Below are 17,050 nucleotides of genomic sequence, written 5' to 3' on the forward strand. Positions count from 1 at the left end.
GGTGGAGCCAGGGTTTGAGGCTAAGTTGCCAGCAAACCGGCTGAGCAGGCTCCCGGGGACCCAGGGCAAGTAGGACTTCCACAGACCCCTTCCAAGGCAGGTGTCCTCTCCAGAAAGAGGAGTCAGGGCAACTTTTGATGTCTGTGCAGCTCTTGTGGCTCATGTGGGTCTTGTCTTGTGACTTCCACAGCAGCCACAGGGCTAGGATGGTGGGCACCAGCTGGGAGCAGGGCAAGGTGAGGCCAGCCTTGGCAGGCTGAGGAGGAAGACCATTAGAGATAGCAGTGAGCCAGGTCACCCCCTCGGTGCTCCTGCACCAAGGCCTCTCATGGCCACGCATAGAACTCTGCTGCTGCGGAGGCTTTCTGCAAAGTCCCATGGTGGTGGTGGCCTGGCCAGTGGGCCCAGCCTCTTACCATGGCCCAGTGCCAAGAGCCAAGAGTATCCAGCCTGTGACTGGGCACTGGGCCACCTTGGCCTGGATCCATCGGGGAGGTGTAGGGCAGGGCTTGAGATCGAAGCCCTGGGTGGCCTGGGTCTGTGTCTAGTCCAGTACTTCCCAGCTCTGCACCTTCTTTGTTTCAGTTTCCATGTTATCTGAGTTTTGGTTTCTGTGTCTATAAAATGGGAATAAAAATCAAACTGATCTTGGTTACCGTGAAGACCAGGGACAGAGGTTAATCACAGTGCCCTCCGGTGCTGGCTGCGATTCTTGTCAATGCTCTCGCCCCGAACAGTGTTCAGCTCTTAGCAGGGAAGCCAAGCCTAGGGCTGCAAGGGTGGGCCCCACAAACAACTGAAGAGGCAGGCCTGGTGCCGGGGGTGGGAAGCAGCCTTCCTGATTGATTTGTCCCTCTGCAGTCAGGCAGGGGGTTGCTGAGAGAAGCAGAATCTGGGACTGCCACAGCATGAAATCCCTTATTTATGGTCATCCCAGAAGATGCACTTTCCTAAACATTTCAGCCATAGGCCTTGGCCCTGGTGGGCAGCTCAGGAAAATAAGACCAGCACCGCCTCCCGGAGTTATTCACGGCTGACAGAAAAATTGCAGCACTGAACATCAGCCTTACAAACACCAGCTAGTGTCCCCTAGCAACCACGCTGGTGGTCAGGCTCTGTGTTGCTCCCTATGGCTATGGATCTCACTCCCAGGAGTTTATTTGAGGACCTGTCCTGGGGAAGAGGCCGGGAGGGTAGAGGTACCTATTAGACACACATCTGCCCTGAAGATGGACACCACTGCCCCCCTCACAGCCTCATTACTGCTGCCCTCCCAGGGAGAGAAGGGCTGAGTATGAAATGGGTCCTGCCCTTTCCTGACATTTGCCACCTTCCTCCTTGTCATTTAATCACTCTGTTTACTGTCTTCACTGCCTACATTATAGTCCCCTCATCTCTACTTCCCACTACCAAAGCCTACCTTATCCAGATCTTTGCGTCTTCAGCCTCCAGGACTTCTTCAGCACCTACTGCCCCTGTCCCTCCCCCCAAACCTAGTCACTACCTCCAGCTGCTCCCAGGTCAGTGACACAGAACTCCCCAAACTCCTACCCCTGGCTCTGGTATTAGCTGGGTGCCCGTACCCTTGCCCCCTGTGCTGGGCCACACCCCTGGAAGAGCCTCATGCATGCAAGATACTCTCTGCCCATAGCAGTGAGCAAAGGATTCCCGAGACACCTGCCAGCGGCCTTGTCCAGCAGTGTGGTGGGTTTTCCCAACCTTGCCACCTCCCCTGTGGCTCTCCCTGTCCATTAACAGATAGCTCATCTCTTCCTCAGCCCAGAGACCTCCACTTCCTGCCAGTGAGCCCCTGGACCCCATCTCTGTCCTTGCTGCCTTCCTTCCTCCCCTCAAAAAACCTCTATCCAGTTTACACCTGCAGGGACCCAACTCTGCCCTTTATTATCCCCTCCTCAGGACCTTTTCCACCAGCACTGGACTCAATCAGTCCTGCCTTCCACCTCCCTGGGGTCGTGGGATACTCCACTGCCCTCCCCATTTCTCCTTTCCTGTCATCCCTCATGGGATTTGCTTCCTGTGGCCAGGCTCTTCACCACTACTGCATCTTAGAGCCTTCTGTGTTGGTCACCAGCAGCCTCCACCTCCCACTGTCCGTCCTCATCCCTCACCCGAAGCATTGGTTGTCAGTGCTTTCAAGCTTGACCTTGGCCTTAATCTTTTCATCATGGATGCTCTGACCAGGTCAGCCTTAAGGTCCTGCTTCTTCCCTGGCTCCTCTGTCTGAAGTATCCATTCCACAGCTTTTCCTGTAACAGAGAACTGGTGTCAACCCATATCTCCCTCCTGAACTCTAGCTCTGTAAATCCCCTTCAAACATCTCACACTAAAGATGCCTGCTCCTTCCTGGCCTCCACTTCTCTGGGAGCACCCCAACACTGGTCCATTCTAGCTCAACATCCAGCTTTGAGTCCTCCCTGCTCCTCAGCCCCACACCCAGGCTCTCTCTAAAACTCATTGATTAACAGTACAACTTCATCAAGATATAAAACCTGGGGGCTGGGGTCTAAGTTCAGTGGTAGAGCACTTGCCTAGCATGTGTAAGGCACTGGATTCAATCTCAGCACCACATATATATAAAGAAATAAATAAAGGTATTGTGCCATCTACAACTAAAAGTATTTAGTTTACATTAAATATAATAATATATAGAAATTAATATATTTAAAATAAATAAACCTGGCCAAGTGCAACAGTGTGAGCTTTAATCCAAGCTATTTAATCCAAGGCTGAGGCAGAAGGATGGCAAGTTCAGCTCTCTTTCCAGAGGGCTCTGGAGAGAGCCCCCATGAGATTTATTCCTTGCTCTAGCCCAGCGGTTCCCTTCCTTGAGATTTCTCCCATTCTCTCTTGAATCTGTATCTACTTTCTTAAATAAATCTATCTGTACCTTTGAAGGAGTGAAAAGTTGGGGGGGTCGGGGGTATGCAAGTTCTAGGCCAGCCTGGGCAATTAGGACCCTATCTCAAAAAAAAAGTGTTTTGTTTTTTGGTTTTTTTTAAATGTAAAACCTGGGACTGGGCCCAACGCAGTGGAACACACCTGGAATTCCAGCAGCTCAGCAGGCTGAGGCAGGAGGATCACCAATTCAAGGCCAGGCTGGGCAGTTGATCAAGACCTTGTTCCAAAATAAAACAGAGCTGGAGATGTTGCTCAGCAAGTTCAAAGCCAGCCTCAGTAATTTAGCACCCTAAGTAACTCAGAGTTCCTATCTCTAAGTAAACTATAAAAAAAGGCTGGGGATGTGGCTCTGGGATTAAGTGCTCCCTGGGTTCAATCCCTGCTACCAAAACAAAACATAAACAACAAAAAAAACCACCGGGGGCTTGTATTGTGCTTTGCACTGGGTTCCACACCCAGTACCAAAACAAAACAAAAAAAAAAAAACAGTAAAACTGTGGGACATAACAAGGCCCAAAGCGGCTGGGGCTGGAGCTCAGTGGGGAGGGTGGGGGTGTAGCTTAGTATTTAAGCGCTCCTCAGTTCAATCCCTAGTAGCAATAAATAAATAAATAAATAAATAAAACCTGTGTTTATTACCACTCCCTGCCCTAGTTATTGGAACTTTCCTAGTTTTCTTCTTGATTCATTTTTGTACTGCTATCTTTAAAATGAGAATGTTTTAACTTTGTAGTAAAAAAAAAAAAAAAATGACAGTGTAAGGAGCCTATGGGTCTATGCAAGCTTCTAAAGTGAGATAATACTTCGTCTCCCAGAAGCCATAGGGTAAAGGAATTCAGTATTTACATGCAGTAAAGTGTTGCCGTGTTACTGAGATTATTATGTTACTAAGAAATTAGAAAACTAATAGGTGATTTCAGGGTGAAGTAGATGCTAAAGGATCCATCTCTGTAAGCCCCCTTCAACTGGTGGATCTGGTGGTCAAAGTGTGACCAAAGTACCAATCAAAGAACATTGGGATTCTACAGAAGGAAGCATTCTTGTCTCTGGAGTTGAATCCCCAGGCAGTTTGGTCTTTATCAGTAAAAGAGTTTGAGCTGATACTGCAGGATGTTGTATTTTAAGTATCTCATTCTTCGCTACCACTGCATATTATAGAATAGCATAACTAGACTTTTTAATAGGTTCCAAAAATAATAATAAAACACCAGCAGAAGTTCTGCTATCTTTTCTCTCATGCCACAGTGCATTGTTTAACTCGTTTCCTTTGCACTTTGCTATAGAGGGCCCTGACCTGAGGCAAGTAGTTCTTTGAGTCTGCAGTTCTGTCTAAAATGTGTATTTAAGGCTTCACCCCTAGAGTTAGGTGTCCCCTCAGCCTGAGAATCCACTACCCACTGCAGTGACTTTGAAGCCAGGGATTCATTTGGGCTTGTCTTTTTTTTTTTTTTTTTTTTAAGAGAGAGTGAGAGATAATATTTATTTTTTAGTTTTCGGCGGACACAACATCTTTGTTTGTATGTGGTGCTGAGGATCGAGCCCAGGCCACACGCATGCCAGGCGAGCCCGCTACCGCTTGAGCCACATCCCCAGCCCCCTGGGCTTGTCTTAAGAAGCCTTGCTTTATAGTTTCAGAAGGGAATGTGGCTGTGGTTGAGTGGTTGAGCATTTGCTTAGCATGCATGAGGCCCTGAGTTCAATTCCCTGTACTGCTAATAGCAACAATAAATAAATGAATGAATAAATAGATAAATAAATAAAAAGAGTTTCAGATCAGAGACAAACTATATCTACATCTTACAAGGAAATCAAGTATGGCCCTCAGTGATTTTGGGGGGGAAATTGCAACATAGGACCTTACTTCAAAGGTGGTTCCTCACCTTTGGATGTTAGGTCTAAGAGTGGATTAAACTCCAGGGTGGCGTGTTCTAGAAATGTTTTGAAAGTTAGACCTTGATGAATTTCTCTTTAGATTAGATATGACTAGCTTATATTTTAAGCTCCAAAATAGCCCTGATTGGGCTGGGAACAACAAAACAACCATGATCCATTTCCCTTTCCAAGTCTACCCCCTCACCTCCGAGTCCATATGGCTATTAGAGAGGAATGGGCCAGGCTGTGAGAAGGAGAATAATATTGGGTTGCTTAGATGCTCGAGCCAGGGATGACCTTCTGGAGGTGATATTTGAGCCCAAAGCTAAAGGACAGGGGCCAGCCATGAATAGGTGGGTGATGAGCCTCCCAGGCCAAGGGTGAATGTGTACTAGGGTCCCAGAGTGGAAGTGGGCAGGACAGGGAGAGAAGAGACCTGCTAGGCTGTGGGACATAAGCCATGAGATGAGACATGAGGGAAGTTCTATTTGTATCCTAGTTTTGTCCATCAAGGTAGCATCAGCTAGATGACTTTAAAGCAACAGAAATTTGTCCTCACGGTTCTGGAGGCTGGAAGTCCAAAGTCAAAGTGTCAGTGGGCTGGTTCCTCCTGCAGGCTCCAAGGGAGAGTCTGTTCCACTCTCCACTCCTAGCTTCTGGTGGTCCTGGGAAGCCTTGGAATTGTTGGACTCCTGGGTGCATCACTGCAGTCTGTGCCTCTACTCTCATGCCATAGTCTCCCTGACTGTCTCTATGTCCCTGTATCGTCACATGGTCTTTTATAAGGGCATCAGTCAGATTAAGGGCCCATCTTAATTCAGTGTGGCCTCATCTTAACCAATGACAACCACAGAGACCCAGTTTCAGAGAAAGCCCATTCTGAGGTTCCCGGCAGACATGAATTTGGGGGGACACCATTCCACCTGGTATAGAAGCCATGGGAGGTTGTAAGGGAAGGAAGGAAGTGGTCTGATTTTTGTCAAGATTTCTATGGGATAGCAGATGAGTCTGATGGCTTCTTATTCACATGATAGATGATGAGGGAGGATTAGGAGCTATAGGGACTTAGGGTCACAAGGAAAGACAATGGATATAACTGATGGGGGGTGATGGATGCAGATGAAGAGAGCAGGTCATCCAGGACGACTCTGAGGTTTCAGCTCACCCCTCTGCAGAATCCCTCCACAGCTTCCCTTGGCCTGGCTCAGTCAGAGCTCAGAGCCTGCCCTTCCCCATTCTGGGCTTACCTGTCCTCGCTGCTCCCTCGATGCTGGGCCTGGCCATGCCCCTTCACTGTTTGGCCTTACTGTGGATCCCTTGTCACCAGGCTGTGTGTGTGATCAACTTCTGCTAGGCCTAGCTGTCCCTTTTTCCAGGAAGCCTGGCTCCTCTCCCCAGCTCTGGGTCAGGGCTCTCCGATACTTGGTCAGCATTTATCTGCCCTCCTGGGTGGCAGGCCCTAGGAAGAAAGGGACTCCCCATGGCATTGCTAACTACAAAGCCCAGGGCCCCACACAAGAAAGAAGAGCTTCAGCTGGTACTTAGGGCTATGGGGAGGATTTTGGGTAGAATGCAGTCCTGAGGAAGCTCAGGATTTGAAGAAGGCAGGCCATGCCAGCACTCCAGAGAGAAGAACTTACAGGCTATTCCTAAGTAGTTGCAGCCCCAGGCCGTCCCTTAAGGAGGTGGTGGCCATGTGAATAGTAGACCTGGGGCTCCACTCCACAAGATCTGGTATTCATGGTGTAGGCTGGGGATGGACACACCACCTTGTAATGCCATGGAAAGTCCTTACAGAGCCCGTCCTGCAGAGGCTTGGAACTAGTGCAAGCCTTGTTCTAGGATCTCCTTCAAGACTAGGCTCAGGAGGGAAAGAGGGATGCTTAGACCCCACAGAGAAGTCTGATCACAGCTACCCTCAGGCCCCAGAGAAGTGGTGGTCATGCCAAACAAACGGGTTCAGAATCAGGTTGACCTCTGCCTTGAAGAGGACAAACCCAGCTAGGGACCAAGATGCCTCAGCTGGAAAGACCCTGCTAGGACCCAGGACTTAGCTGAGCAGCTTTGCCACTGCCGTTGCTCCTTGGAGACTCCATTCTGAGCAGAAGGTGATGGCAGACCATGGAAGGGTCTCACGGGGGTGGAACCCAAATCTGTGCCCCAGGAAGTTGTGAGAGAGCAGCTAGTGAGGGATGGTGGCAAGCTGGGTGAGGTGCCAAGAGGGCAAGTGTGATGTGGTCCATCTTTCATGTGCTTCCAGATCACCTGAAGGATGTGTCCATGTCCCGTGGGCTAATAAGTAGGATGCCTTCAAAGCCCTTTAGGGACTCTTCCCAGCTGGCCTAAGGAAATCAGAGAGACCTCTGCAACTTTCTGCTAAGGAAGTCTGCCATATGGCTGAGTGACTATGGCCATGTCAGTGTGGGAACCTTGGTCAGAGTAGCACAGACCTGGCTCAGGTCCCAGTGCAGCAGGTAGATGTGGGGCAGCTGCAACCTGGGCACAGGTGGGTTAGGACTGCCTGTCTACTTTCAAAGCCATTCTGCCTAATCTCTAGCTCCAAATTTATAGGGCCATGTGTGCCTTAGGACAAGTATTGGTGTCTGCCACAGTCCTTGTGTCTGAGGAGTTTCTTTGCTGGGACAGGAGGTGAAGGATAAACTTGACTTACCTGGAGAGGCCCTGATGAGCCTTGGGTCACTGTGGACTTAAAGGACAACAACCATGTTGGAAGGGCCTTGGGAGACAGAATGAGTGGCTCAGCCTAGAAGTTAATTTCTTTTTTTTTTTTTAATCTTTTAAATTTTTTTTAATATATTTTTCTTTTAGTTGTAGTTGGACACAATATCTTAATTTTATTTATTTTTATGTGGCGCTGAGGTTGGAACCTAGGGCCTCACACATGCTAGGCAAGTGCTCTACTGCTGAGCCACAACCCCAGCCCAAGAAGTTCATTTCTTTATGTGTTTTATTGTTGTTGTTGTTGGTGGTGGTGGTGGTGGTTTTTTTGCATTGCTGGGGATAGAACACAGCCCTTGCACATGCTAGACAAGTGCTCTACCACTAAGCCACATCCCAAGCCCTAGGCCTGAAGGTTAAGACCAGGGGAGGAAGGTACAGTTGCTGGGCTGAGCTAACCAGGTAGCCCCTGCTGGCTCTGGCTCAGCCAGGGCCTTAGGGCCTAGGCTCCTCTTGACTCCATATTCTGGATCACATGGCCGGGGATGCACTCACTGACTGGGAATTGATTTCCAGATGTCCTGTGCAGGGTAGCAGCAGTAACCTCTATCCCAGGTGGCTTCCTTCTTCATCAGTGACCCCCAGAGGTGGGAGATCTGGGGTGGTTGCTATGAGTAAGGTGGGAGATCTCGCTTGTGTTTCCTCAGGTTAGAAATCTGTGCTACATGGTGACAAGGCGCGAGAGAACAAAACACGCCATCTGCAAGCTCCAGGAGCAGATATTCCACCTGCAGATGAAACTTATTGAACAGGATCTGTGTCGAGGTAGGAGCTTCTCTATTGGCCACCCGCCACCTCTGTGTGCACTCGGGTGTAGGGCTGGATCCCAAGGAGGGTGTGTTTGGGGGGCATGTGTGTAAAGCCAGGGGCATTAGCCCCTCTCTTTCCATTATCCAGTTACTAGGCCCAGATAGGTCCTTGCCAAGGTCCAGCTTGTAGTGGTGGGCAAGGAGCCAGAGTTTAAAATGTGGGCACAAGACCTGCCCGCTGGGGGCTTTACTGTTTCACTGAGTCACCACAGCTTAGCAGCAGGTACAAACCCAAAGTCCTAGGAGCTCTCTGCTGAATTGAGGCAGGACAAGCAGGAAACTTGTGAGCTTCTTTGAACCCCCATGTTCCTGGGAGTTAGTACAAGAAAGGCAGCTGAGCTGGGTCAGAGCCCTTGTATTCCTTCTTTCTGACCCCATGTAACCAGATTCAGGCCCTGTGTTAGTTAGCAGCATTTTCCCTGTTGCATTCTTATTCTGTATTCTGTTGCATGTATCAAACAGCTCTGGAAAGCAAAGAAGCTTTGACCTTGATCTTATGGGTTAATTGTGGATATTGCCAGACATGGGGCCCTTCCTGGAGTGTGGACGTGTTAAGAAGGGCAGGGCTTAACCTAAAGCAGTTGTGCCCTAACGTTGAACTCGCACACAGCAGAAATAGCTGAGTGGAGAGAGATTTTTGAGCCAGCCACCGGCTGCCACTGCCAGCTCAGCCTTAAGGTCAGGCTGGGCCCAGAGTGAAGAGGAGGGAGGGGAGCTGCTAGGCTACCCTCTGAGCAGGCGACTGAGCACTGGTCCTCCCCACATCCCTGCCAAAAGCTGAATTGCCTCCATGTGCTTTGGGATCGCCACCCACTCTGGCTTAAGAAACTGCCATCGACAGCTCCAGGTGCTGGGTCAGGGTGGGTCATGCCATGCTGAGCTCACTGTGAACAAAGGCTGGCTGGTAGCCTCCTTCCAGGCTCCTTGTCTTCTCTTTAATCATTCAGAAGCCCAGGGTTCCTGTCCCCATAGGCCTCACCATCTGGAGAAAAGACAATGGTATCCCAAAGCTGTAGTCAGTGGCAGTATAGGGACAGAGGTATCAGTGGTGACACTGATACTCCCTAGCACTTGACTATGGCCACACATCTGGCTGCAAAGACACCCACACAAGACTCCGACAGCCAAAGAAGCTGAGGTTGGCAAGGCAGGGACAGTGCCCTGGGGCATAGGATCCTAGAAACTGGAGGGTCTGGCCAGGATACAAACCTGTAATCCCAGTTACTCAGGAGACTGAGGCAAGAGGATTGTAAGTTTGAGATCAGCCTAATGAGACCCTATCTCAAAAAAAGTAAAAATTCAAAAAGGGTTGGGGATGCAGTTCACTGGTAAAGTGTCCTGGGTTCAACCCCCACTACCGAAAAGAAAAGAAAGAAAGAAAACAAGAAACTGGAGAATTTGCATCCCTTCCTTGGGTCCTTGGGTCTGGGAACATTTACAGCAGCTCCTTTTCCTGATAATAGGCAGGACATTTGGACGGAAGACTGGTTTGCCCCTGCCTGAAGTTGATACCCATACTAGTGTGACATTTGTGACCCATGACCTCCAGGGTGGGACATAAGTTGCTGAGTCCTGTCTGTCCCTGTGGGCTGGGAGGGCCTCCCAGTGGAGACCTGGATCTGAACTGGGTGAAGGACAAGTAAGTAGCGTATTTGGAGACTGAGGCAGAACCTGTGTTGGTAGAGAACCTGGAATGACTCTGACGTGACTGCAGGTTGGGGAAAGGTAGGAGGCTGTGGGCTAGCCAGAGTGAGATAGGCAGGTCTTGTGGTCTAGGGGAAGGAGTCTCAACTGTCCAAGGGCAGTGGACAGCCTCCTGCAAAGTGTCGGACATGGGGTCCATGTTACAGGTGAGGAGACTGAGGCCTGAGGTTGCTCTGGGAACCAGCAGAAGAGCTGGGGCCACATCCCTCCACTTACTCTGAACCTTGTGCAGCAATCCATCCTGCCTGTGGCCAAGAAGCTAGGAGGATTCGGGGCAGCTCCACCCCTCCTCCATGTTCTTCCCCTAGACTTGCAAGGTGATCATGGACTGAAAGGATAAGAGAGCCAGGTGTGCAGCCTGAATCTCCCATCTGCTGCCTGACCTGAGATGCAGACCAGGGATCAAGGCAGGAGACTTGCTCAAGGGGGCTGACCGGATTGTTAGGACTGGAATCCAAGCCTCTTGCCCCTAAGATGATGTTCTTTCCCCCTTGTGTCCAGCCGTCCTTCCCACTGTCCAGGACTCTCCCAAGGTTTAAGTTGTTCAGGTCAGACTGAAGTTAACATTCTGCAAGAGCCTTTCCTCTTGGCCTCGTGCCCACCTCAAGACCCCAAATGGCAGCAGTGTTCAGTTAGCCCTTGGTCCCACACCAGCTGTCCCCTGACAGTGCTCAGAGGCTCCTGGCTTTGACCTTGGTACAGTGGAGGCTGTGCATGGGCTGATGATTCTTAGGCTGCCACTCAGTGATGGTGGTCCAGACCAAGGCTACCTGGGTAATCATCTCCTTCCTCTCATTTTCCTGACACAGAGCGGTCTGGGAGGAGAGCAAAGGGCAAGAAGAGCGACTCAAAAAAGAAAGGTCACGAAGGCCCTAAGGGCAGTAGCCCTGAGAAGAAAGAGAAAGTGAAGGCTGGGCCAGACTCCGTGCTGGGGCAGCTGGGTGAGTGAGGGGCCGCACTGACCCCACAGACACAAGCTCACACTGTCACCTGCTTGCAGCCACACTCCCACATAAGACCAAGTGCTTACAACTTCCAGCCACAAAGGAGATGGGTCTCAGGGCCCCACTTGGCATCCTGAGAAATTCCCTTCTGTAGATATGGATAGAGGCTGTGGAATTCAGGGACTACCCATTCATTTGCCATGCTGGGGTCCAGGGTGCTAGATTGTCACAGAGGGCCATAGGCCAGCACCAGGCTAAGCAGGGAGAATTGCCGGAAATCCTTGCCCCCTTCTCTTCCTGCCTGTCCCTTAAATGGGCTCATCCTTCAACTCCAGCAAACCTTAATGGAACTATCACCCAGAGAGATCCAGAGGAGTGGCAGTCTGCCTTTATGTCACTGTCACAGGCCTTCTTCCTGCCCCATTGGGCGGAGCAGCCCTCACGGGCTCTGACTCTGGGATGTCACACACTTAAGAGTTCTTCTCAGACAGCAGGGTAGAGCTCCCTTCCAGACCTCACCTCAGCACAGAAGCCCCAGGTCATCTTTTATGTCCCTGCACATCAAGATGGGGACACTTGAATGATCTCTAAAGGGAGGCCCTGATACCTTCCTACCCTGACTGTGCTGGGTGTTTTGCTGCAAGTGCTCAAAGAGAGCCCACATGGTGAGGCAGCGCCCCCTGGTGGCTAGAGGTCGTTTTTCTCCGTTCTTCCTTCCCTGAAAACCTGATTAAACAGGGCCGCTACCATTGGTTTATTCTTTGCTTTTGCCACCTTGAGATTCTTAGTGATTTGGGCAAGTACCATTTCTACTCCAAAATTTATGAAGCCAACTCTGGGGGTAGGCTATCTTTCTCAGGAGAAAGTAGTGGCGAGGGATGGGCCCAACAAGATAGCTCACCTGGGTCAGTCGTGAAGGAGGGTGGGCAAGGGCTCCTGAAAGGGCAGGACGTGTCCCCGCTGCATCTTACCTGCCCTCTCTCTCCCTTGGTCAGGGCTGTCCACCTCATTCCCCATCGACGGCACCTTCTTCAACAGCTGGCTGGCACAGTCAGTGCAGATCACAGCAGAGGACATGGCCATGAGCGAGTGGTCGCTGAACAATGGGCACCGTGAGGACCCCGTTCCGGGGCTGCTGTCAGAAGAGCTGCTGCAGGACGAGGAGACACTGCTCAGCTTCATGCGGGACCCCTCCCTGCGACCTGGCGACCCTGCCAGGAAAGCCCGGGGCCGCACCCGCCTGCCTGCCAAGAAGAAACCACCACCGCTGCAGGATGGTTCGCGGACAACTCCAGACAAAGCCCCCAAGAAGCCCTGGGGCCAGGAGGCAGGCAGTGGCAAGGGTGGGCAGGGTCCACCTGCCAGGAAACCACCACGGCGGACGTCTTCTCACTTGCCGTCCAGCCCTACAGCTGGGGACTGTCCCATCCCAGTGGCCCCCAAAAGCCCCCCTCCACTGGCTCCTGAGACCCCAGTCGAGGCAGTCCCCATGGCTGCTGACTCGAATGTGCAAGTGCCTGGCCCTATGGTGAGCCCCAAGCCCTTGGGTCGGCTCCGGCCACCCCGTGAGAGCAAAGCCACCCGGAGATCACTGGGTGCCAGGCCTGATGCTGGGACAGGACCGCCTTCTGCTGTGGCCGAGAGGCCAAAGGTCAGCCTACACTTTGACACTGAGACTGATGGCTACTTCTCTGATGGGGAGATGAGCGACTCGGATGTAGAGGCCGAGGACAGCGGGATACAGCGGGGTTCCCGAGAGGCAGGGGCTGAGGAGGTGGTCCGCATGGGTGTACTGGCCTCCTAATTCACCCTACCCCTGTCCCAGGTCCTGCCCTGGTCCCTGATAAGGCCTCAGCCCAGTCACAACTGCCATTTCCAATCTCTGCTGAGTGTCCCAGACCCTTGAGGCTGCCACTCTGTTGTGGTTTTATTTTTAATATAGAGAGTTTTGAATTCCACACTGTTGTCTTTCCTCTGTGCTGGCCTAGGACATTAGGATTCCTTCCATGGTTCTGGCCACAAGGACCATACCAGGTCCTGTGTGCCACCTCTGTCCCGGCCCACGCAGCATTGCTGGGCTTCTGGTTAGATGTAGGCAAGGTGAAGAAGCGCTCAGGACTCAAGCCCGCTGCCACTGGGTGACAGACTGTCGTTTGGGCATTATTTCATGGCAGATGGGCCAGCCCAGGGCCTTCCCCACCTTGCCCTCAGATCACACTGGGGCCCATAAGGGGGGGGGGGGGGTCCTGCTGCACTCCACTGATCCCCAAGGAAGTATAATAAATGTTAACCCAGCCAGAGTCTACTCACTGTCACAAGCACAACGAGTTTATAAGAGAAAGCACTGAGGGGGCGCAGGGGGCCCACTGGTTCCTGACCAACCCACATCATCTGAGGCCTGCCCGCCTACCCCACCACCCTCCCCTCCCTTGATGCTCTGCCCCTGCCAGTGCCCAGCCCAGCAGCTCTGGGAAGGGGTTCCCAGAATCCTTCCTGAGCTGTTCATTTACTCAGGGGACTCCCAAACAGCCAGCCACCAGTGCCGGTGGAGGGCTCCAAGGGAGGGCCAGTGCCCAGCCAGGGGCGTGGGGCTCAGACCAGCCCACTGCAGAGAATCACTCTGGGGCTCCAACTTCCTTCCTTCGGGGCCAGTCTCGGCTAAAGTCTGGTCACTCCCACGTGGAGCTGGCCAGACCAGACCGTTTGCCTTTTCAAGTTTCTTAGTCCTGCTAAAAGATGAGCTTCTTCCTCGGTTTCCTTTTGGAAACACCTCCTTCCAACAAGCAGTGGGATCCCGGGGCCAGAGCAGGCCAGTGTCGGCCTGCTGGGGCTGGTTGAAGTCTTGCTGGATGTTCTCCTGTTCCTGTGTCCCTTGGCGCCTTAATCCTGTTCCTTGTACCCCCATCCCACCCCACCCTGCCTCACCCCACCTTTCCTGACCTCTAGGTCCCAGATAGTTGCTCTGAAGAGTTTTCCGTGGAGTGGCCCCAGGGTGATAGCTCAGGGAACAAACATAAAAGGAATTCCGTGAAAACTTTTTTTTTTTTTTTCCTCTTAACGAATTACTCCTGGGTCACTTCCACCACTGGTAAAGCCAGAACTTCTCCAACAAGAACCTTGCAAAAGTCCAGTGAATCAGTCGAATCATTCTATGGATGCCAAAGAATATTTTGACCATAATACAGCACAGTCTGAACCTGACAACTTGTCACTGGGACTTTTTTTTAAATGGAGTTCTTTAGCAACAAAGTACAGAAACACGTTCATTGCGCACACCCACGGAGAGCCCAAGGTCCTTGGAGCAGGATGCTTTGCTGCTGCTGCTGCTGCTGCTGCTGCTGCTGCTCTGTACCTGGGTGTTGGATTTCAGACCCTGGGCTGGGCCACTGTGAGCATTCCTAAACTCTGAGACTCCCAGGGGAAATCCTGACTGTGAAACCAGCGTGGAAACCGTCTTTACCATGTGGACCCTCCCACCGCCCCCCCCCGCACGAATACACAAAGAGCAAACAAGCGGGATGGGGAACAACTTAACCTTCACCCCTCCCCTGACTCCAAACTTAACAAGGTACGACAGTGGCATTGTCATCAACACTCAATCTCGTGAATTTTAGCAAAACCAGAAACAAAGAGAATGACTTCAGTTCAGAGGATCGGGCAAATTTGTCCAGTCCGAGTGGACTCTTGAGGGAGTGGGTGGGCTCCAAGGATCCTGGGCGTTGGGATGGCATGAGCTACCACGTAGACTTAGTCTGCCTGCCCGCCTTGGTAGTAGTGACAGTGCATTGTTAGCATGGGCATCCCAACCCCAGTCTCTGTTTACTGCCTTTGAACAGACCTTCCTTCCCCGTGCTTCGGGTCACTTCGGGTCGCAACCTTCTCTGTGCCGGACTGCCTGGTCTGGCCCTGGGGTGAACAAAGGGGTGAGCTTAAAGAACAACCAAACTCTGCCAGGGGTGGAGCGCCAGTCAGGCTCAGGGTTCAGCAGTCTTGACACTTGCCCCGACCCGTTCACTCCATCTCGGGGCAGGGTCTGGGCTCTGAATGGAGAATCAAGGGGTGAGTGAATTTTAGAAAAATCTAGCCTCTCGCCCTGGGGCTGGCCTTGCCTCTAAGCCAGGACCTAGGCTGGGCATGCAGATGGGGTGGCTGGCATTTCTTCAGGAAGCCTCTGCTAGTGACGGCCTCTGGATTCTGGCCCCTCTTCTCTGTTGGCTTTTGCTTTGGACTAGACTGTTCCTGCAGTCTGTGTCCTGGAAAGCCCAGGGGTCTCTGGGCCAGTCGCTCCCAGGCCAGGCCCTAGAGCAGTCTTTACCAGGCAGCTGACTCCACCTCCAGGATGTCCACCAGGCTCCAGGGAGGACAAAGATGCCAGTCTCTCCTCCCTCCTACCCCCAGTGGCTCCCAGTTTTCCCCATTAGCCACAGCCCCTTCATTCATTCTTTCTAACCCACTATCCACAATGGACAGGGCTGTGTTGCCCTCTGAGACCAAGAAGGTTCCTTTTCCAGACCAGAGGCAGATCTTTTTCTTGACCACATCTGCCCACATTCATAGTTCCTCCACAGGGAGGCAGAAGCTGCTCCGTAAACTCATTCTGGCTATATAGTCCCCCATTCTCACAGTCCCGCTGCCTTCCACCTCCTTCCCTCTCATTATGTGACAAAGGATAATGTGCAAGGAAAGTATTTTTATGTATTATAAATGTATTTTGAAACAAATAAGGAGAAGAAAGGTAGAATGCTCATTTACTTTCTTAAATGAGCTCTGATTTTGTGACGGTATATGAGTTTTTGCAATGTAAGGGACTCAGCTTCTTTGGAGAGGCCACCCAGGTTTCCAGACGTGGGCATTGGACCTTAGTGGTGTGCATGTGTGCCAGAGTATGTCTTGTGTCTCCGTACATGCACATCTGGGTGCATTGCAGAGAGTCGCACCATGGGACTTGCTGGGGCAATTCCTAGAGATTCAACTGGCCGATGCTAACAAACCCTGGCAGCAGCTGGATTTGGCATTTCCTTGCTCACTGCCAGATGTGGCCAACCTCTGGCTGTACTCAAAACTCTGCAGAATGATCTGGATTCCTGTAGCAAGGCCCTTGGGGAGGCCACTCTCCAATGTCCCTGGCCCTGCTGGCCACATTGGCCAAAGAGCCAGGGCTGGAGTCTGGGACCTTTGGTTGTTCTTTAAGGCACTTCCTTCCGCTTTCTCCCTCAGATGCACACTGTGTGCTCCAAATCATTTGGGGGGTGGCGGTGGGGGGGGTGATATGAATGTCACAGGAGGAGACACCTTCTGTCTTTGTTTCAAAGAAAGTGATGTGCCATTTGTTAATATACAAGAGAAATATTGAAAATATATTGAAAAGAGCAATTTTAAATTATTTTTGGCTTATGTTGCAATATTTATTTTCTTGTATTAGAAAAGATTCCTTTGTAGAGAAAAAAATGTATTTTTCATTACCGCAAAGACCTATTTCTCCTTTTTGTACATTGTCCATGTTCGCAACCCTTAATGAGCAATAGAATGTATGGTCACCTCGGTGTGGCCAATGCCCGCTGTGCCCTGCATGATTCTGTGTTGCTGCTGCTGCATAGCTCCCAACCCCATCCTGTCCTGCTCACTCATGGGGGTTCCAGACCCCGGCCCCCACCAGGGCCTGTGTCTTATGGAGCCCTCTGCACTCCTCGTGTGTTGGCAAATGCAGTTAATAAAGCAATGTTTTCTGTGCTGGCTGGTGTGAGGCTCCATTGAGTTGGGTGGGTAGGGGACCTGAGGCCCTTACACTGCACACACCCAACAGTGGTCTTAGCAAGAGTTCCCTGAATCCCAAGAGACCTACTGCAAACTCCTAAAGAACTATGTGGTGCCATGTAGTGGTGCACGCCTGTAATCCCAGTGGCTCAGGAGGCTGAGGCAGGAGGATCGTGAGTTCAAAGCCAGCCTCAGCAAAAGCGAGGTGCTAAGCCAGTGAGACCCTGTCTCTAAATAAAAAATACAAAATGGGGCTCGGGATGTGACTCAGTGGTCAAGTGCCCCCAAGTTCAATCCCCGGTACCAAAA

The 17,050-nt window shown here is 51.4% G+C and overlaps 1 protein-coding gene across 9 annotated transcripts in view; it reads left to right on the forward strand.

The window, feature by feature from the left end:
- The window catches only part of Jade2 (jade family PHD finger 2), a 52,072-nt gene extending 35,355 nt beyond the window's left edge, over positions 1–16,717 (forward strand). For all 9 annotated transcript variants that reach the window (XM_046467609.2, XM_046467606.2, XM_046467611.2 and 6 more), the window contains 3 exons: positions 8,178–8,295; positions 10,853–10,984; positions 11,983–16,717. In XM_046467609.2, coding sequence (XP_046323565.1) covers positions 8,178–8,295; positions 10,853–10,984; positions 11,983–12,791 — 1,059 coding nt within the window. In that variant the 3' untranslated portion in view covers positions 12,792–16,717. The remainder of the gene's footprint in view (positions 1–8,177; positions 8,296–10,852; positions 10,985–11,982) is intronic.
- The last annotated feature ends 333 nt before the right edge of the window (positions 16,718–17,050 follow it).

This window comes from Marmota monax, unplaced genomic scaffold (assembly GCF_021218885.2).
Source record: "Marmota monax isolate L192 unplaced genomic scaffold, Marmota_monax_Labrador192_F-V1.1 WCK01_AAM20220418_F8-fsc00199, whole genome shotgun sequence".
Lineage (NCBI taxonomy): Eukaryota > Metazoa > Chordata > Mammalia > Rodentia > Sciuridae > Marmota > Marmota monax.